Source organism: Opisthorchis viverrini (genome assembly GCF_000715545.1).
Source record: "Opisthorchis viverrini unplaced genomic scaffold opera_v5_88, whole genome shotgun sequence".
NCBI lineage: Eukaryota > Metazoa > Platyhelminthes > Trematoda > Opisthorchiida > Opisthorchiidae > Opisthorchis > Opisthorchis viverrini.
Window position 1 is genome coordinate 104,867 of NW_008751745.1, and position 22,643 is coordinate 127,509.

Here is a 22,643-nt window from a genome sequence, read left to right on the forward strand (position 1 = left end):
CTGAAGTTGTTGGAGGTTGTGTGAATTTGAAGCAATTTAATAATAGTAGGAAGGGATCGACTGACAGACAACCTGCAGATCAGAAGCATTCATGGCGTACAAACCAAGACTTCACAGTGAATAAACTAACAATCGCCTAAATTTGCTCTTCGCAGCAAGTTTCGCACTAATGACCAACTCCAAATAGAGACTTCCAAATGCTCCTGTCTACGACAAATGACGTATGTGCCAGAGGTTATCTTGCGATAATGAATCGCACTGCATATATAGACAGTCCAACTAGTTCACAGCGTGCAGTCCCACAACATATGTTGACGAGTTTGCGCACCTGTTGGTTAAAAAAAATGGACCAGAATTTTACGGCGCATCATTATTTCTTCCCTAGGGAATAGTGGGGCTAGGTTAAACTGAACGGTAGTTCATAGCCCTTCTATCAAATAGTTACCTGTTGTGGTGCACCCGCAACCGCAAACCAGAGACACAAGGTATGCTGCCAACCTGCAGATTTAGTGGAACTCGAATAGTTCTCCGTAGAGCATGCGTGGGGAATGCATCGGTCTTAATCATCGGAATTTTCGTAACGCGGGATTTTAATTCCATACCAACCAGTCATCCTCAGGACAAGGCGGAAATTCAATCTACAACCAGAGTTACCATCTCATCCGGACCTAACAAAATCGTTAAAAACGAGTAAATCTTATCTGGGTGGCCGAATTTGATGATAGCTTTTCTGTTCATGTTGACTTGAGATAGACATTCATTTAATGCCCATCAGGAAGATCAGGTTCCTGGAAGTAACCTCAGAACGCCCGGAACCTACTGCTCCACCAAAATCTCAACAGGAAAGCCGGCAAGCATCCAGGACAGTCAATCATTTAATCAATTCAGCAAAAGCCAATGTGTCCTCATGCACGCCACAGAAGCATGACCGAATGTGATCAGCGTTCAGGCATTTCATAGAGGCACGATCGATGTTGACGGGTGTTCACCAACGCCTATCAGACAGCCTGGATCAATGTCAGAAAGTCCCCTTTAAATAGTGTGGGGCCGTTGTAACTTTTGCTCTCGCACTCGCACGCACGCACTCACACTCGCTGGTTCGGAATATAGCTGTTGTGTTCCCTTCTCTGGGTCTTTTTTCAGGCACTGGGGTGGGTCAGCAGCAGATACCACAGATTAGCGAATCAGCAGATATATAACAGTGTCATGCATAGTTTAGAATGTCCATTATTTTGTAACACTTATGTTAATTACCATATTTCTGAGTAAGTGAAGGTCACGTTTGTATCACTGTAATTCCACCTAAGATAAATAACCAGTGGTCACGATTCAGGGACCTCACATGTATCGCCAAAAGAAAAGGAAAAACTGCGGTATTTAGAACCCTGGAAAAAATATTTTATTTATCTATGGTCCTCTGACATGGAATCACGAATGATTGTCACGTTTCGACCAAAACTTTACTTGGCTCACGATCGATCGTTTCACGCAAAGGCAAGCCCGCGGAGGTAAACATACACGGGTGTTTTTTTCCGATAATAAACAGGTGAACGTCCAGGATGGTAGAACTGATGCGCCGAATGGCGGGCATGACTGATGGGTACCGAATGGTCTGAACCAAGCATTATTCAGCGCAGTCGCCTTTGCCAAAAGGTCACCAGAGCGTTTGGTTTACGAACGCGAATTACTCACAAAATGTTACCGGTTCCAAGTAAGAGGGAACTTCTAAATTTTATAAACTTTTCTAGGAGGCTGTTTTCAAGCGAATCAGAACAACTAGTCTGAGTCATCACGATTTTTCAGTAACTTTCTGGAGAATATGAAAGGAATTCGGGGAGGAAAACGATGGCACTTTTCGAAAAAAATTCAAGTACAGAATCTGTTCTCATATGGTTGGTGCCAATTTAGTGTGCTGATTTAGTCTGCGAGGTTGTTTACAGGTAGTTTTCACGAGGTGGTTTACAACCGGAATTTGTAAGCCATAGTATGTAAGTGTGGCACTGATATTCCAAAGCTGCCTTTACCGAAAGTTTGACACTAGAAACAATTGGCTTTCTAAGGTCGTACTTCATATGCAACCATCTCCAGTAACTCCTCCATGTCATAACGTCAGTGAAGAATTTTACCGAAAAAGCTCGTTTTCTATAAACCGACCGATTAGCGCTTCCGGCACACTTCGCCGTGATCCAGAAATAGCCCATCCAACCACTCACTTTTAAAGCCTTACGATCAGCTGGTTGTTAAACGAGAATTTCCATTTTCACGTAGCGGTCATGCGTATTTTCACTAGATACATACCTCGAGCTACGCGATAGCTCTACGCCCAAAATCCTTGATGCCATGTTTAGTGAATGAAATAGCTGGGAACAATGACGTGAATTTAACAGCCATCTCTGGCTTTTCTGCTTACCGTTCCACAAATTTGTGCACATAAAATGAGGAAACGATAACGTCACCCTTGGTTTGTAATCGAGGAATCAGAAAGATAGGGACGCGGCCGCTTGTAAAGGGTAGCTTGTCCAATATACTCTTATCAGTTCATGTGTGATTGTATGGGCGAACACATGGAAGCTTAAAATTCGATGGAACAGCACCATATCTACTCATGTGAATAACGGATCATCCTGTACAGAACCGACAGTCGCGACACATACACGTAGGTCGGACACAACAGTTTGCTATAGTACACCAGATCCGTTCAAGAAACTATCTGCCGCTTTGTTATACAACATTTCAAACTGGACTTGTGTTTAGCAGGAAATGCCCCGGTTTCGGTTTCAACTTGGCAAAGACAACCTGATGAGACCACGAACAAGGCCTAAACCCGTAGTGTGAAATCATTTCACATTGGAAACCTTAGTGGACAGTATATTGGTCAGGTGGGGCACCGCGAAATCCACACGGCGATACAAGGTGAGAGTTGTTAAGAACAGCAAATAAAAAGGCTTTGGATATGGCCCTCAACTTGTATTTGAGGGGCAAGGTCCTCCATCAGATGCCTCAAGTTCCTTCACATTTGAGGAATATGAAAATAAAGAGGGTCCGTTGGTTAAACGGAAAGTACATGCAAAATTAGTTCACGTGAGTAAAAAAAGTTTATACAAATTTATATATAAAGTTTATATAAAAAGTTTATATAAAAGATATAATCATTTGTAAATCAACTTGGTTTTCACGGGGGACTCGACCGAATCGTTTGTGATATTCTCCAACTGAATGGGCTGCATAAAGATCGCCTCATGTTTCAGTTGGCACGATATTCGACATATCGCAATAATATTTCATAAAGGAAACTACTCAAAAGGCTGTTGAAAACTGTTCGACAGCCCACGAGCGGTTCTACCGTTCTCGGGGCTCATGGGGTAGGCGCAGTCCCCGGGTTTCCGTCAACCTCATGTTCTACGTGAACCTAAATTAAAACGTTTTCGACAGGTACACTCATCTGAAAATCAATTCGGTTTTTACGGTTTTCACAGGTATGATAAATCTTGTGCTCTGTATGATCCAGATGGTTTCACAAAGAAAATGGGACTCATGATATCCAATAAGTGCAGAATCTGTTATTATTTCCAATTCCTCTGTCATACACATGCATCATCTTTTTAGCCAAAACTTAAGGACCATTTCCATTTTCTGCGCCATCCATCACCATTCTCATGTGAAAGGTAAGCAGAAAGAGGTATTTCAACGAGGTGACGCACCAATCCATATTGTCCACATAAAAAGACTACAGCTTAGTTCTCAGATGTTTGAATTTCAGCATGACCCTGGCAGTATCGGGCTTGGGACTTTTCAGCATAATCATCAAACTCTCTGATGAACATTTCATTCGGCAACTTAGGTGAGTTAGTTCCTCCGATGCGAAAGCGACCACATCATTAGGGCAAGTGGAATACCGCTAACTTGTTTATTACCACTCTAATGACTTGCTATTAATTGACTCCCGATAACACTAGCCTGGTTTTACACTAAAGGAGATACGGTGATGTAAAGGAATCGCCGCACACCGCGCAGTTTAATAAATAATAAATAGGCAACATGTTCCGCTGCTCACTGTTATGCCGTTATGTTCGGGATGGTTGATCGCTAGCTATAAGCATCTACACCTTAGCCAAAAAGTCCCATTCCCCCGGGTTTGATTCGGCACCAAATTCAGGCTGACCTCCTGTGCGCGAGCGATCAGTGAATTCACTCCTGTCTGCCATTCGCTTGTGGGACTGAACTCATTACCAAAAAATGAGGAATAAAAGCAAGGTCTACGTACAGCTGGAAGGGAGCTTTGATTTTACAAATGGAACAAAGACAGGATTCGTGGATGTGTTCATGGATGTGAAAGCAAAAAAGCATTATTTGAATAAAAGTGCGGGAAACTACTGTATTCTGATGTTGGAGAATGCACGTATGCGTTAACCGACTGTGGGAAGCAGTTTAGCATTGAATTTTATCTCCCCAAAAATCTATAAGATGTCGGGCAGTGTGAGCTCAAATCGACGCCGAAGAATGTATATAGACAACAGTTCTAAGGCGGATGAATGTGCTGTTGAATGAAAGTATCGAGCAGTACTGACATCAGCATACGTATTATACAATTTAGGCGACCATACTGTGGAATAGCCTATTCGAAAGATCGCTTCTAAGGCCGATTAAATGAAAACGTCCTTGAGAGTAAAGTAGCTACAAAGCGTGTTTGTAATTCAGGGTGATTTGCCACCTGTAAATGTGGTCAGATTTAGTGCAGAGAAGGAGAAGTGATGGCCAAATCTAAAGTGGAAACAAGATCCTAGAGTGCTGCCAAGGCACCAACCAACTCCTGGGTTTGTACCGTACTAAAGTCAGGCGCAAATTGATTCAACCACCCAGGGATCGAAGTGTCATTCAGGTCGAAAACCGGAACAAACAAATTTACCAATTGATTGCAAGATTAATTCTACATTACCGCCACTCCTCGTAGAAGTGGTTATATTGTTGGTAAGTGAATACTGGTATAAACGCGCTCGAAAATGGGCACGTCAGTTCGGGGAAACCACGCACCGTTTGGAAAATAATAGGATGCGTGCGAAATTAGACAAACGATATCACTGGGGAGCAGTTATTTTCGGCAAAAATATTAGGGTTAAACTGAAGCTAGGAAATCCCTAATCCAAGTGTAATTTCGGAATATGTATATGGACTATATTCACTGATTGTATCCAACAAATTTGTCATATAAAACCGCGAAATGAGCAAGTGAGAGAGTGAAAGTGTAGCAACAGGTGGAAAAAAGTGATTCGTATGTCAAACATCCTCATCGCTATTAGCTAACTCCGAACAGTGGCATAAAGAGGCACAAATTCGAAAAGCACAGCGACTTACAAACTGTCATATCTATGACAGCCTAAATTCACAGTGGAGCAAAGCATTGAAAGTTGGCAATTCTCCAAATGTATGTGAATAAGTGACCAAAACCTATGTCGATTTGCCAGTTGGCACTGCATCCCGGAAAAATAGCGACCTGATTGTCGCACCGGAAATCACCGCATGCTCAAAACGGATGTTAAGATCTGGCGGATCGAACAAATATACTGTAATCTATGTATATCAAATGACCAGTTACACGGCTGTAAATGAATATGCAGTGCTTTTGAAAAATTATAGCGTCACATTAAATTTAGGCTGATTGGTGGTTACGGAAAACTTTCTTTGGTAGCGGAATTTTTGAATTGCGTTGTCAAAGTTTCAAGCTGTCGTATCGATACTGAAAAGCACGCACGCCTGTGGTCGTTTCTGCGCATAGATTGACAGACCTTGTGCTTATTTTCTCATATCTGCTACAATGAAATTAATACTAACTTTTCTTATTCAATTTTTACGCAAAGTTAAACGGATACCCAACTGGAGGAGTTTACACGACATCAGGTGCAGCTCAGCTGACTTTTACTGTAATTATCATCGGGTTATTCAGAATTCGTCACTGAGGTAAGTCAACATACTGCTCAATTCGACTGTAAGTTTTTGCACCGATTCACTGTCTTATCGGGTTATCCCAGATATGATCGGCGGTTTATCCTGACTTCCTTGTCCTCTGAATTACTCGTACACTCCATCTATACAAAACCGTTGTGCTGTTACAAAGGAAATACGTATAGTTATGGGCAAGCGTTCCCAAGTTTGCTTGAATAAATCTAACGAGACAGTGGTTTTTGCATTTAAGGTGCTTCAATGCTGAGCGTAGCCAATTAAAGTGCCTGCTTACGGGCGTGAAGTGAGTTCTCGTAGGCAAATATGTAGATCATGTAAAGTTGGTGGTGACTGCGAAGACCAATGCTTCCTGGTTGTGGTGGATACTCAGAAATTCTGATAAGGTACTTGTCGTGTAATTGAAGCCAGCCTATGCTGAAGATTTATAAACAATGTGCATGTGGTTCGCCGTTATTGGGATTCCTCAGCTCAACTCCGGGGAGTTTTGGACACACGACCTCCCGATTGATAGTTTGAACCACCTAAACCTTCGGACAAGTGAGGATGAAACTAGAACCGCTCATTCTTCAATCATGGAACCCACATCACACGGTCGTGTGTTGACTGACTAGCTCTTCAATTGGAAGTTTCGTTGATCGGCAAATCAACTTAAAAAGTCATCAGCCGAACAATCGATCTATCGGCACTTGACCACGTGGGGAGAATTCCGTGACTGAAGAACGGATGCAGGCCACTCATAGTGTTGACCAACAAATCTAGATAATCACCGAATTCTGATAAGTAAAACTGTGTTTGAGAAGGTAAATCACATACGACGGGTCTACCTGTAGGGAATCTAACAGGGTACTGAAAACTGAAACTTTCACGCCGTATTTACTGAAGCTCAGAATAATAATAGACCGTTTTCTTCAAGAACCTCATACATGAACTGCCACTCCTATGTTACGCCTATGTTACAATGCCAACGTCCACTATTAGACATCGTAACAATAAAAAAAACAATCACCCATCAGCTGAATTCAGCAGCAGAGGAAATATCATTTAAGAAAAACCACTTTAGAAGCTCAGAGAATTTACTCATGAAATGCAAACGTATTCCTCCCGGTTACGTGCAACCAGCTGGCTCGCTAAACCAGTTCGCTGTCCACTTTTCATTCGATTAGTGTCTCACGTCCGTTTTGGGCTGTTCTTCCATTTCGAAAAAGCATGGCGCTTGCTCGGCTTCCTAGCTTTCGGTCACTTTATAAGTGGACAGCGGTTTTGTGTACGAACTTTCCTGATCGATAATACTGGTCACACATCGGCTGCTTGACAAGTGGGATAAACAACTTTTGGACAGTGGACGCAAAAAATGAAGCACACACACGCATATACATATGCGCACTCACGCCGGAAAATCACATCGTCCCATGAGGATTGCTGCTATCTGATTTGCGCTCGAAAACTGGTTTTGTCAAAATTAAAATAAGGGTAGATTGAAAGATTTTGGAAAACTCAGAGTCGCTGTTGGTGTTGTGGCAATGAAGGAAAATTTGGTAACAGATGAGCGACTACCGTGCAGGTAGATACTTTGCTCGATTAGAGAAAAATAATGCAACCAGATACCCCTGCTTACATATTTGAGTATAGACCAAGAACGGTGCTGTAAAAATAAAAAGGATCCACGGTTCTAACAAGCAATAACTGTGTTAACCATGACTTGAGTTCTTTAAATGAGAAGATACCTGGTAAATATGCACACCTGAATTTAACCAATCTAATAGGTACAATAATAGAAGTGGTGCCCTACAGTGATTCATCTTCGAATATTTCTTGTCTCCGCTGTATGAAAGTCAGCAACCATCCATGCCTTTGGCTTGACATAATGTACTTTTTTGTCTCACTAGGAAGAGAAACCTTAGAGAGGACTGGAGCTTCTCTGCCGGGAGGTGGTAATCATATGGGTGAAACAAATTTTCGTGAAAAGTGAAAAATGTGTGGTTGCGTGTCGCCTGTGATTTATCTCCCAAGATCTAAGAACACCGCGTGTTTACACACACATGTCATTTGATTCCAGTTATCCCGGACAAGGTCTTCGAGCAAATCACAGCTTTACTGAACTATGATGCTCCAAATATGAGTGTTTTGGACTAACGCACTGCCTATAATTACACTTTGGAGAGGTAACACTAAGATGAAGAAGCGACTAGCCATCTTATAACCATAGAGTCACTTAATGGCGTCTGGCACTCACGTTTCTCTCACTTTCTGCAGTGAAATAGAAATCTGCTATATTTGTGAGTTCTAGGATAGCTGCACTTCTCACTTGCAAGCACCTGCGTACTACCTCGCGAGGCGGTCGATCGTCCGGGTGAGAATAGATGAATACCATGCCAAAACGGTAGAAGTGTATGCACCCTAATCTATTTGATCCGCGATATCGCTTCAGGTTACAATATCACTGTGCGGTAACGAAGTAACTCAACTTTCACATCACCATAGGCAGTAGGAGATAGCCGGCCTATTTCTAAAGAAGATGGATGGTACCAAATGGCAAGACAAGCTCACCGCCCTCTGGATCCGCCTAAACGGCCATACGGCGTGGCTATCAGGAATGCGGATTGCAAGTGTGCCTGCTGTAAATAGAAGTTGCACTCTAACAGTGCCATGTCCTAAAATTGCATCTTGGCTTTCCTAGTTCAGTCAACAGCTCCTGCATTGAGAATCCGACTAGTTGACAACTCCACTATAAGCTTTCATCATCATCGTCTCCTTAGTTATTCAACCGATCCACTTGTACTTGCACGACGCAGAGGGTGACAATGTATATGTCATGTGAGGAGAGAACCACACTGTGTGGTTGGTCTGTTCGTCCAACTGAGCATTGGATATGCAGGCTTTTCATCATAAATTGAGGTGACATTCTCATTCAACCCGGTACTGGCGATGGCACACAGATTGATGGCGGAACATTTGCAATCCATCCACCAAGCTCGGTAAACAGACAGATAATAAAGAAACACAAGCAAGCCGCCTATATTTCGCAAGTTTGCCAATCAACAATGTGCCAGACAGATAAGTGTAAGCTGTTTGTAGCTGCTAGAAATGGTGGCTATTGCAAGTCGCTCATGATCAACCACTATTACCTATCGGCGTTAGCACACCACGAATGAGGAAAGGAGACGGGAAGTTGCTCCATCTTCATACTGTAGAGGTGACTAATTAATAACCCGGAGTTGAGAAAACACGGATAAGAACAACTGACTTGTGCAGAACGGTTACTTTTATAGCGGACAAAGGTTCCTGCTACTGCCAAGTTATTTGGGGACGCCTGTGTTCCTCATGGTTGGGTGGTCCCTCCATAAAAGTGGTCTTTTTATAAGTTTTCACCTATTCCAATAGCTGAAGGGACCCGAAGAAGTTTCTCGTTAGGGGAAAGTATATATTTGAGATACCTCTATTTGAAGTAAGTCGAACCCATAATTGGTATGGCTCAGTAGGCACGTGGAAGCACGGACGCAAAACATTCAGTTGATATCTTTACCAGGAGGGTGCGCATTCAAACGGTTGATCTTGAAACCAGCCTGTTCAATTGCTAGAGCAGAGAAACAAACGAATGACATACTACATTTAAATCTATGTAGTTGTGAAGAAAATGCTTGGTCCTTTTCAAAGTTCTGCACATCCTATGGGATGGCACTGCCAACAGCAGTATTGAGGACGAAGTCTGCGTCGTTGTACATTTAGTGAAGAACCGACGAGTGTGAAGTGAGTTGAATAAACTGCTTGAAAGAGTTAGCACCTTGTACACGATACCTGAGATTCTGATGAAACGGTCTGCACCCAGCGGGATCCACGTCGTTTGAAGGTGTGCTGAAATTTTATTCGTTTGTGGTGTACACAAAAGCTTCACATCGAAACTTCATCATCTGGACAGCTTCTGAGGGTTTACTTCAGACGGAGTTGCTCTTTATTGACGTGGTGCTACAAATTTTGGGGAAGGTTCATTCCTCTCACGTAAAGTGCGTCAACTCACACTGGCTATTCACTATGTTTTGAAGGAATTGAACAAACTCTTGAGTGTCTTCATTAGAATTGCATGTAAAGGTTCAATTCAATAAGGGTATACCAGGAAAAATGGTCCGTTGAGTAGCAGGAGAAGGACTGATTCACGTGATTCGCCTTGATATCGAAATACGTAGTTGAACCTCATACGCGTTTCATCGCTTGCTTATTTGGTGAATCAACAGAGTGTAACTATATGTGAAACACGCGTGATATTGAACAGACCACAAGCGGAATTTAAGTAGTACAAAAACACAAAAAAGGAAAAACATATCACATCGATATCATCATATCGAAATAGAACCCTTATTGAATTCAGCCGAACTTACAAAATCGTGACGGAATCTGGCCGCATATGTCAGCAGGCGTTTTCGCATCAGCAGTTCTTTACTCTGTGTCCAAGACATCCACTCTGAATTCAATCGCTCCGACTGACGAACAATCATGGCATCGTAGTGTTTCTGTGCCCGATAGAGTGGATGAACTACTCTTGAGACTCTGGACGGACCATGATGTGTTCGAAGTGTTGTTGGCTGATTGAAACCTCGTTGTTCTTGGATCACCAAGAGTCCAAACAAGGCCAGAATTACCGTCACACCGACAACAGCCGATAAATAATGAGCATGCCGGCAGCATGTGGCGCGAATTCCCAAAAGACACCCCAGATTTTGGTGAGATCCAAATGCAGGTGGTGGGGGAAAAACCAGCCCTGGTTCAGATGAAAATTCTCTAGAATTGGGGACTAAATTTGCCAAAGGTGAGGAACAGCGCCCTTCGTTCGACCCCATATCGGACACTGACAGCGATGTATTAGGATTGTGTTGTGAGGATCCCGTTCGTTTTCTTGTTTCTGAGGTTGGGTCGGGCGACTTGTCCCTCTAAAAGACGAACACAAATGGAGGTTACTTGTTCACACACCACCCATAATAAAAACCAAGGTTTGCCTAGACACAGACTGACGTTATTCATCTACATGAGCAACGTCTTCTGGTATAGGGGTTCCTTTGGATGTCGTTTTAAACCTCAGGTTCTAAGAAAGGTAAATTCAAATACTGTCAATCAAGCCTTGTTTCGAAGAATTCTGACTTGCCCTAAGAGGTAGCAGACAATGATAACATAGCTGTTTGCTCTCTTTTTCATGCATTTTTTCTAAGGAGACCAGAAACAACGAACTATTGAGACTTTCTCGGTAAGCTAAGAGTTGCACGGATAATACTGGGATGGCTCTTGTGGGTGATTTGACCTACCGGTGTGCTGTCTTGCCCATAATTACCCCCCATTTAGTGTGCCAATCACATAACGAGGATAACTCAATCATCCTGAAGATCTCTGGGATTTCTGTGTCGGATTGCAGCCCAAACAGCGTGTTTGTGAAAGGCAACGAGAAAATGAAGTATCGGACAAGGTTTCCCTTTAAGAGTGAGGCGAAAGTGCCAATAAATCACATATGGACATCTCTAAGTTTTCTAGTTTGGTCTGAACCACTATATGGTAGCTGAGTACAATATACATTGACCTTGGGTAGTTAAATAGCCGACAAGATATGCTTCAGAGCTGTGTCTGGATTGTTTCCATCAACTCGTACAATTCGCAAGTATTCTCCTTTCATATATAGCATGGGCACTTTCTCTGAGGAGTCTTAATGCGAGAAAACAGTCCCCAGCGCTTCATGAGGTTGTAGTCTTCAACTTTGACAAGGTAGAATTTACATTAGAACGCAATGTTTGAAACTGAAAAGAACTTCCCTCACACAAAGAGCAACCTTGAGTATACAATATTTCTTAATACATGACTGGTTCATTTACTTGTAACATGTGATATTGGCAGCCAATGCCACTGCGTGCCATGGGATGACAGGCAGTCTCCATTAGCGGGTTGACAACGCGGCGTCGGTTTTGTTTCAAATTCAGCATCGAATGAACACATACACATTAGCAAGTCAAACGCACACTCCTGCGTATCACGTCCATCTCTTATCGTGTAACTTTCATGAGGACCGCATGAAGTGGTTGTTTCCGAGATAAAAACGCAGCGGGTTTTTGAGAAGGACCCCGTTTTTTACGAGAAAGTACTCAATAGTAGTGGATAAGTTAGCTGCGTGTGCATGCATGCAACCCTGAAGTTAAAACAACACTTGGGAAATATCTTTGAGCTCGTTGGTTTTTCTGCACCGGAAAAACTAAAAGAAACCCAACGTTGTGTTTGATGGAACTGAGGATATTTTATGAAAAATATGATGTAAATCAAAAGGAGAGCTGTATTTGAGTCTAACATAGCGTCTTCAATCAGCCATCTAACAAGTATTTGAGACAATCTTTGCAACATGTTTTCACTCTGAGTAGTATATAGGATACAGAGGATCGACAGCTTTGTGAGTGAATTTTCCTTTGAAAGAAACTATACTACCAATCGTCTATGTGGGAATCTCCAAACCACTCAGTGTGAAATAACATTAAGTGTTCCTGTTTTGCTTTCACGAACTTTGTTCAGCGGCTTGGAAAAGGAGAATAAAAGCAACATTTTATTGCTCCTCGATACGTTGAGGAATGCGTCTGGTTCGTGTCTGGGAACAATCGAAAACGAAAAGGGAATAAACTGGTGAAAATCACTTCAAACTTAAAATTTAAAGGGTGCACGTTTTGTGTGCATGATATTCCACTGGTATTGACACCTATTTTGGAACAAAGAATTTCCGCGTACGGTTTGTTCGTACGGTGCATGCTATGATGGTTTTTTGATCAACGGCAGCTACGAAAAGGTTGGAACTAAGTTCTAAAGACTTGGCGGCCATAAGTACCGTGTTTTTTGGTTGCTCACTTTCCATCAATCGATATTTGACGGACAGGTAATGAAGTGCAATAATGCGCAAGTTATTGGACTTTCATTTAAACTGAGAAGGTTTATGGTCTACCAAGAGTGATTTATTGATATCGGATACCATTTTACACAGATTCGAGGAGATCATTCGTGGTGCTTCTATCCTGTTATTCGTTCGAACAGCCTAGCTCATGTCTTGTGATGAAAAGCACTGTCCAGATAATAATGTAAAACGGGTCAATCGATGGACATAACCGGAACGAATAGTGGGTAAAAAATTGGGCCTCAGGCCGACGACACACAGTATTCACAGCCGATAATATGTAAGTGTTCCAATGGTTAAACAGTGGTTAAACAGTGATGTCAGACATCAAGTATTCAAAACACGAATTCCAGGAATGAATATCACTCATGTAGTCTAATACGAGTCGAATTCGAGTTCGTTTTTTCCTACTGGAAGGTAGACCCACCGGGGTAACCACAGCAAGTATCCTTCAAGCCAATGTAAATACAAAATCCGCAGCCACTAAGAGATAACTATGTGTCCTTTCTGAGGAGGCTTCCAAAACAAATTTCCTCAGTCTTTTATTTATGCAGTAATGTGCTCGAATCAAGTGTGAAATGAGGGCCATTTGTGGCGCACGGCTAACGAGAAATCGGTTCTTCATGAGAAATTTTCGACTAGCGCGCGGTCTATTGATAGTGAGGAGAATGAGGTGAGATTAACAAAACAACAGTTAGAAACTGTGACCTTGCAGAAAGTGACGGACGTTGGATAATACGCTCTTACACAATCTAGCATCCTCAACCAAAAGCTTGCGAACGATGACGTTCACCTAGCTGTCCCTGGAGAGCCTACGAATCGGGGGAAACGTTCAGGGTGTATTATAGAATGAATATGACAGTTTTATCACTGCAGGCAAAAGGCGAAAATGTGGTGGGGTGCAATTATTCAGAATGATATAGTGAGACCTCAAGAAAACTCGGGATTTCCAGGCTCAGAGATGTTAGTGATATCTTCTAGCTCAAAGGAATGGAGACCGGACGTGCCTTATTCAAATACACGAATGAAACATGTGACACCCGAAGGTTTAGCAGATTAGGCATTGAGGAAGCATAGCCTGATAAAGCAGAGAGACTAACCTGTGTGGCACAGAGCCCCATAACTTATGTTGGTCATAGTCTGAGGGATATATCAGTAAATTTTGATGCACTGGACAGGGCGAGCTGTAAAATTCCGAAAGATCATGTTAAAAAGAGTCTGAACTAAGAAGATCAGAATCAGCCGTTGACAGGGCTGTCTATAACCTAATGGCAATAATCACGCTTAAAAACACCATAAACCAGAGACTCAGCTGGGTCTGAGTTAAGTCTTTCGTCAAAACCAAATAGGTATGCAAATGAGTGGATGTTGCTAATCATTGTTGTTCTTACCCAGTTTATAGTTGCCCAATAATCACCTGCCAAGTGAATGCGCTGATGCATTAAAAATCTCTTAAAAAATTCACTTCCCAATCATCGGTTGAGTATAGAAGAGCTAAGATGGTTGGTTTCTTGTTTTCTCAGATAGGATAGGGTTTGATGTATTTGCGGTACTGGTACATTTGATGCTCGGAGCGTTTGCAGATTGGGTGAGAGAAGTTCGCTGACTCAGACGCATATGGTTCCAATCAGAAAGAGCTTCGCGGAACAAAGCTTAAGACAGTTGGATAGGTGTTCAAAACAGGAGAGGAAATCGATTCGAGAAACACAGGGTTTAGTCAAAACCAGTGCTACGAAAGCCGACCATTTATCCGATGGCAACTGCTCATCGGCAGCTGCCACAGGGCCTGAGAGTACGCATAGGGTAAATCAGAATGCTGGCTCTTCAGCCGAAGGTTCTGCCATCGGACCCAAATCTGTTTCGTTTGGGAAGCCTGCCGGGAGTTGCCTCTTCAGTGGAAAACCTTAATATGTTGTCGCCCAGTAAATATTACGCAGGAAACTCTCTGCCTCATATGCTGTTAAGAGCTAGGCATAGCGGTCATGATGACGAAGCGTGTTGAAAGTGGTCGCAATAAATGCGGCTGCCACAGGTCCGCGGAACAGAAACGGAGGATGGCTTTACATAATTGTGGTCACAGGCCCTGTGTACAACCTACCTCCTACATACGCCACTACACATACTTCTGATCTGGGGGCCTGCGAGAACGGAAACCAGCAGCATTCGCATCAACCCATCTTCGTCGTGTCAAAAAGTTGCGCACTGCATGCAACGCAAGAAGTAAGCCGACTTCTGTAGAGTTTAAATCCTTGCTCTGCCTATTCACCTTGCATATCAGCCGATCTGATTGATAGGACCGTGTACTCCATAGATAACCGGAATTTCACTGTCTGTCATTATCTGTTGGCCCGATCACTGAGCGTTATGTGACCTGCTCTGATTGTTAGATTTTGTGCAAGGAATTCCAGTTGATAAGAAAGCATACCCAGCTCAGAGCTTGTGGGATTCAGTAGGCAGATCAACCAAACTCGGGCGGGTTTTGTGATAGATAATCTTCTCAATTACCCCAGGATAGTCAGTCTCATCTGCGACACCCATATTTTGCAAACCATTCAAACGGTGCGCGGGAAATTTTTGTGGATGGAACAAAGGGACACCAATCGTCGAGTTATCCTCTGAGCAGTATAACAATACGTGAATGCAGCATCTGAGTGTGCAAGCATAGATAATGATCTGACCTCTTAGAGTCAATTAAACAAACATCAAGCAACTGATGACAGTGTGAGATTTGAAAATTTTAGACTGCAGCGTTTTCGTCCAGGTAAAACTGATCTATTCTGATGAACTTTTCCGACAAGCATAGTATGATTGTTGCATCCTTACTGGGAACGGCTAGGAGTTGGAATACTCATACGTTCGATCCAAAGTGGCCCAGCAGCACTGTGCTTAGCCCACATTCAGACAGGATATATCATCACATATTCTTCGATCACGGAATCCGCATCGTGTGATTACATTTCGACTGGCCAATCCAGTGACGAATTCTCAGATTAGAGTCATCACAAGACAGTCAATAGGCAACCACAACTTTCCGTCTGGCTTTGTGTGACAGTCAACAAGCCTTACCGAAGTATTCAAAATATCATGTATTTTATTACTGCGAAGTATATTTTCACGCAAAGATTTATAGAAAAGGCGGCTCAACAACATAAAGCGTACGATCAAATTCAAAGAGTGAATAACTTGTGCTTCCATATTGTTGACTTGGCTGGCCGCATCGATGACGTACAATCTCGTTACAGTGTTGAGAATCTGAAGCCGTGATTACACATTTGCGGGGCTATCCATCATCAATCCCGATTTTAGCAAATTTTAAGATCAATCTGAGTAATGTCTTGAAGTAGACTTCTGAGGTTCAATACTGTTTCGTCTGCTATATACATTTTTCAAATGTATTGGGTAAGCATATCAGCAGGTTGTCCAGTTGAATTGGTTTGCTTAGCACCAAAAGGGGGCGACATAATAAATTTGGAAGGGAATAAACTTAGGCAAGTTAGAATGCCAAAGAACAACTAACCATTTTGCGGAGCCCAACTGTTATTTGTGATGTGACTGATCACCAGAGAATAGAGAGGACGCGATGAACCACATATCTAGTATCTGGTCTGGAAAAACATCCCACAGGCAGCCTCAATAAGAATATAGGACTCAATGTTTGTGGGCTCAATTCACGAAATATCTGTGTAAAACAATGACAGCTGATCTAGCGTACGCTTATATGTAGTATCGCTTTTTAAGCCCAAGAACCAGATAGTATTTTCTACTACTACTGAAGAAAAACTCATTCACCGGTACATTTGCAAAGCATCTAAACTCGGATCCTTTTTTTGAGCGCAGGAAGTTCATTGTATTACAACCAGATTAGTGAAGGTTTTATGGCCAAAACAGCTATTACCCTAGGCACACACGGAAACAGGAAGGGGAGAATGAAGGGAAGAGGAGATAGACGCAGTTCTAGACAAGAATACGAACAAGATGCAGGTCAACAAGTTGAATATGTTTCCAAGGTTCTGTCGAATTCCACACGATCTCAGTCAACCATTTATCCGCGACAGAATAATCGTGTAACTGTGGGTATTCGACTGAAATTCAGCACGTACTTGTTCGGCCGTGCGTGCGTAAATCCCGGCGTTTGAGTTCAAGCATTTGGCCTCAAGCTATTTTTGAATGGGTTCGACCAGACGTTTTGTTACGACGACTAAACGGGATAGCATTTTCCAAAATCACACGAAAGAGCTCATCTGTCCAACGATGCTCAAAAAACAAGTCCATTTTTCCAACGTCTAGCCGTTGGAGGAACGAATAATCAAATAATGCGTTACTTTATTCTTAATCATTCTGTAACGTACTTGCCTTCAGAAAATAACGGTGAAGGATCATCTAAAAGCCAGATTTTCTCAGATATAAAAACTGACATCGCTTAACCAGGTTTATTATAATTTATAAGTGTTATTGTATCTTACAGACCTTTAAACCAATTTCGATATCAAAAGTCTAGATATGTAATACGCGCAAGGGACCAGATTATAAAGAATTCCCCACGTTCGCCGTAAAAACATCATTATGCGGATGAAAAGATTTTTAATCAAAAAGGCGTCATAAACCACCGGGGCACTTTTTGGTTACTACATGCATTCCGAAATTAAGATGTGTTTTATTACTTGAAGGTGGCCTTGGGAACTGTAGAATGCTTATCCACATCAGTGTTTTTGTGTGGTCCTCATCCCCTCCTGACTAAATTATTCGTTTTAGTCCGTATTAAATAGAAGGATTGGAGTAGAGTATCTTACGTTTTAGAGCTCATTAGCACTGCATAACTGTGACCCTATTGAAGGTGAAGCCAGGGAAATATGAACTAGACTAACGCACAATGTGACCCTCTGATGTATCACGCTCAATAGGTGAAAGCGTTCATGCTTGAGCGCAGTGGTCAGCTTATTCAACGCCTCAAACGAATTTTCAATGACTTCCTGTGGTTTTCATTTACTGGACCGTCTACCAAACACCCAGATTAAGAATTCCGTCCCAGTCAAATATATATATATATATCGCATAATATAAATGTAGCATTTTATTGATGTGAATTCTACTTGTTTCGTTTTCTTAGGCGAACTGGGTGAAATTTTCCCAGTCAACCCAAATTCCGAAAAACCCACAACATGCGGTTAAACTGGCTCCCACTTTTTAATCAAATCACAATTCGGATAGGCAGGCTGTCTCCGCTTAGGGTCCAACGGTGACCAAGTAAAAAGTGTTTTTGGCAGTTGTTTTGAAAAGTTTGTCCGTCACTCATGTGTGCGAAAGACCAGTAAATAAAAACTTTTTCACTAGAAATCGTCTTAGTCGGCATTCACTGCTTTTCGGAATTCCACCGAGCTTCTGAATATTTCTATATCACAGTGTGTTAAACAGTAGATAGTCCGTCACCGAGTGGAATATGCCCACAGTATTTTAGGACCGATTGGATAAAAAATGTCGTTGATCTCTATCTCTACTGCTTTAAGCTTCTCGTTAGATTTTGTTGTCCCTGATAGCTGTCTTCTGCAATGTACCATCGTACCATGCGACAATGCATTTGGGAGCACTTTCTAGTAATGTGAAATCTTTTGGAAGAAGGCGGGAAATATTACGGTGATTTGTTGATTGATTGAATTTCGAATAGGTCGAATATAGCGTGTTTCAAAACGTCAATGAAATAAAAAGGACCAAGAGTTGAAATTTGTTCTCCCGAACTCCACAAACCGCACTAAAAGTGCGATGAAAGTTGCCCTGCGGTTGTTTAATGCCCATTTTTCAGTTGACGCCTGATATTGTGTGTAAATTCAGTCAAACCTGCCGAGTTGACAACCAGACCTAATAGAAAAAACGGGCTAATCGTGATGTTTATGGTCAGTTTTGACAGGATTTTGAACACCATTTAGCTCAAAAACTCCTTTTTCTTGACTGACCGTTTGTTGCAACCTTCTGTGTTTTATAGAACGAATGTTTTTGATGTTTGAGTTTGCTGCTCAGTATCGTACAAAACGAGGCTCAACCATTACTTCGTTACCATGAAAAAGTAGACGATGAGGAGATCTTTGGGTTGATGCATTTTGAAGCTGGGCTCACTGATGTCGGAAGCTTTCGAAAACACAAAAAATCTGTCTGTAAACTGAAAATTATCACTTCAGTCGTTTTTTTACCGTAACTATGGAACGCTTATCCCATCTACTTGATGCGGTATCAGATACCACGTAAACTAGTGAGACATATTCCTAAACCTCATTGTAAACACAGATTTGTATTAGATCAAAGCAAAATCAACACCGTGATAAGCAAACTTGACACTGACCTCTGTAAAACAGGTTACAATAATGGATCTATCCTTATTCACAATGCCTCACTAATACGCAAGTGTCAGCTTTTGCGGAGTGTTTTCCTCATTTGCAACCCGATTTTGCTCTTGTTACCCTCTATGCAAAAACAGTTTTGTCTCCGTCCATATGGTATGCCTTTCTAAAGGCGGAGATTGAACAACATAGCCAATATGTAAACTGAGAGTATGCAATTTGATGAACCGAAAAGTGAGACCTCTTCTCCTACAGAGAGAAAGACACGATCGTGAATTTTGTTGTGAAGAGGGCAGTCTGATCAAGCTAATGAAAGATCTGATCAAAGCGTAATACAATCTTTTATTGATAGGTTGATAGGCAACATTTTTCAAGGATTTTTACAATCATTTGGTTAACTAACAACTAATCTCAGGGACATACCAATCAGAAGACACGATACCGTGCCCAAATGACGCTGCAGTTGACTCATATTCAATTGATTGAATAAATCCTTGAAAAAAACCTACGTAAGCCAACCGAAAAGTTGAATCATAATAGCTAGTTTCACTACATTGTGGTTTGAATTTGAGCGTTCCATATCATACACCACAAGGTACATATTTGGTTTGACGAGAGCCGAACCGAGTTTGGCTCGGAACTTCTAAGCATGTTCTTTCCATTTATTTGAGAAATTTTCGACTCCATTCCAACTTTAAAATAAACAAATGTATGAACTGGCTTCTTAGAACGTAATTATGGTGGACTGTAAAGATGATTAGAGTGTAAAACAGCAAGAAAACTCTAAGGATTACGTTGACGAACAAGAAGCAATATCGCATCTACGATGTCCGCCATAATCCATCTCGTCTAATCACGAAAACTCATGTTTCAGTGATTAGCTCCTTACTGTACTTGTTGAGTGAGCTTTATTTACGATAAACAGATGTATCCCCGGGTTGCATGTGCAGATCTGGACTGATCAGATGTCTTGTATCTGTTTGCGACACCAAAGGCAACGACAGATGTTTGTCTCATTTCCGTGTTTTAAAAAAGACCACAACATGTGGCTGGTGAAGAAACCAAGAAAGGTGTATTTCGAGAAACAAATATCAATACTTGCTTGCACAGCATTTGTTAATCTTTGACCCTCTGGATAATCTCCAGTTATTCTTAAACAATCACATGAATCGACTAGTTTTAAAAAAAATTGTCCCATTTCTACGTGACCCTGTTTTTATCTTGTTTGTCCGCCAATTTCGACAGTATTGTAATAAGCATTAGTAGAAGTCAATACGATTTGAGGTCAAATAGTTGGAGCATCCTTTATATTTGTGTATGTAAGGGATATACCTGCTAATTTTGTTCATCTACTTTGGTCACAGACAGTTGTTCTTGCATCCTTCAGTTCACAACAAGGTGCTTGTAAATTCTATATCGTGTTTGAGGTTAACAGCGTCCACTACATGTTTTTCCAGTCTTTTATGAGGATACTATATGACTTAGAAAACCACTAAGGTAGAGCATAGCAGGGAAAAACTTAACGTTACAGTTCACCTTATAATGAAGCTAAATAAAGCAAAGCTTACTTCATTTTCCGTATGTTCGTGCAGACATTCGTATCGATTTTCTCCGACTGAAAACTCGTCCAGAAGCGCAGCGGTCGAAAGAACTTCCTTCCTATCCGAGATTGGTGTACAATTTCTTAAAGCGAACTTCCTGCGTTTCTTATCCGCTTCATTTTCACCGAGTGACATTCTGTTTGATCGGAATTCTAAATTCGGTGTTCTAAATTCGTGGAATGGATGTACATTTTTGGGCACAACGAATGAGGTTGATGGAAAACTAACGACACCCGAGGCATCGATGAACATTTTTTGTCCAAACCAAATCTGACGCAGAATCAGGTAAGTGTGGTAGAATCTGTAGGCAATAATTAGACAATCTATGGCCAAGAGAAGGAGACGAATTTCAGTGAGAGAGAATGCAATGAGTTTCGCGTCATGCTTTTTAAACTGAAATGTCCGATTTTCAAGCGTGTTCTGGTCAAAATGATCAACAGAATTGCGAGGAATTTTGTCCGCAACTGCCGTCAAAATCGCAGTTTGCTAAAGTTGTTTAGCTGCCAACATGTGATGATGTTTTCACCGGCAAACCTTTGTTACAGAATGAATATCCTTTGAATGAACAGGTGTTAAGCTGCTCACTGCAATCAGCCTGAGCCCTTGCTTGATCAAACAATTCTTTTGCTGCTGACTCATTATCATTCACAAGAATGAGCTCTTGCTCGGTGGTTTAGTGGTTTTCTAACAAAACACACATGAATTTCATTGATACTAAAACTACCCACCAACTTCCGGATGTGCGTTTCCATTTTTGTGTGTGGTCCATCGAGAGGCTGTTTATTGAGAAGACTTCCTTTTGGGTCCTTTTATCTACAGCAGCTTCCAGGAGGTTGTCAGGAGTGAGGACAAAAAGACAGTCAGTTGGGTTGCGTGAGCTCTCAAGCATTGGCTATTAGGCTGTCCTGAGACGCTTAATGACAACGCGGGGTTCATAAACCCACGAATAATATCTTGCGTTATCTTTAACATCACAAAAATCACTAAAATCGACAGGACATAACCCGGATACGAGTGTGATCACGGTTAAACGTGATGTAGTGGAACGTAGCTCCATCGATTTGAAGGCTTCAAGTATTTCACATGTTTCATTACTTTTCACCTTGTAAGGAAGCAGATACAAGTTTGCCTAAACGTATCCACAGTCGGTCGCTTCATTAGCCGTCAAAGTATATCAGATTAAGATGGTTGACCACGAGCATCTACACCAAATCCCCGTTGGTGATAAGCCTGCGATGAGCAGGATTTGACGTGGCGGTGCAAGAGAAAATCGGCTATCCTCTCTACCAGTCCAGTAGAAGCCTTCGCAAATGGTCCGTACGCAGTAAGCTATGATATGCTAGCTAGTCCACTGGTGCTCAGGATTCATTCCTGCATTTTTGATCGGCTATCCTCTCTCCGAAACCAGTAGAAGCCTTCGCAAATGGTCCGTACGCAGTAAGCTATGATATACTAGCTAGTCCACTGGTGCTCAGGATCCATTCAAAGACTGCATTTTTTTACCAGGAAATCAACCTGGCTTATCTTTTACGTGGTTCGCGAACGATAATGAGTAATCACACAACTGACTTTTTTTAGTAAATCGACACTAATATATAATAATCTCAGTCATTTTACACTCACCTAATTTTGTCAGGGGAACACCGGTTGTTGAAATAACTTCAACAACTGGCTCCTTCATACTCTTGGATAAAACCATCCTTCATGGTTCTACAGCATTCTGGCACCAATATCAACTACTAATGCATCATTACCCACAAGAATGTTAATGGTGACGACGAAGATTATGGCACCGGTTTCCCAGACATTTGTTCTGGCGAAGAATGGGTCGGAAGTAACGTCAACCCAAAA

General features: G+C 41.8%; 1 protein-coding gene across 1 annotated transcript in view; it reads right to left on the bottom strand.

Moving 5' to 3' along the window:
• Window positions 1–21,212, bottom strand: part of T265_13654 (hypothetical protein) — a gene marked incomplete at both ends in the record, with an annotated part of 29,888 nt that extends 8,676 nt beyond the window's left edge. The window contains 2 exons of the mRNA XM_009169911.1: window positions 10,332–10,880; window positions 20,760–21,212. Of these exons, the coding sequence (XP_009168175.1) occupies window positions 10,332–10,880; window positions 20,760–21,212 (1,002 nt within the window). The remainder of the gene's footprint in view (window positions 1–10,331; window positions 10,881–20,759) is intronic.
• Window positions 21,213–22,643: the final 1,431 nt, after the last annotated feature.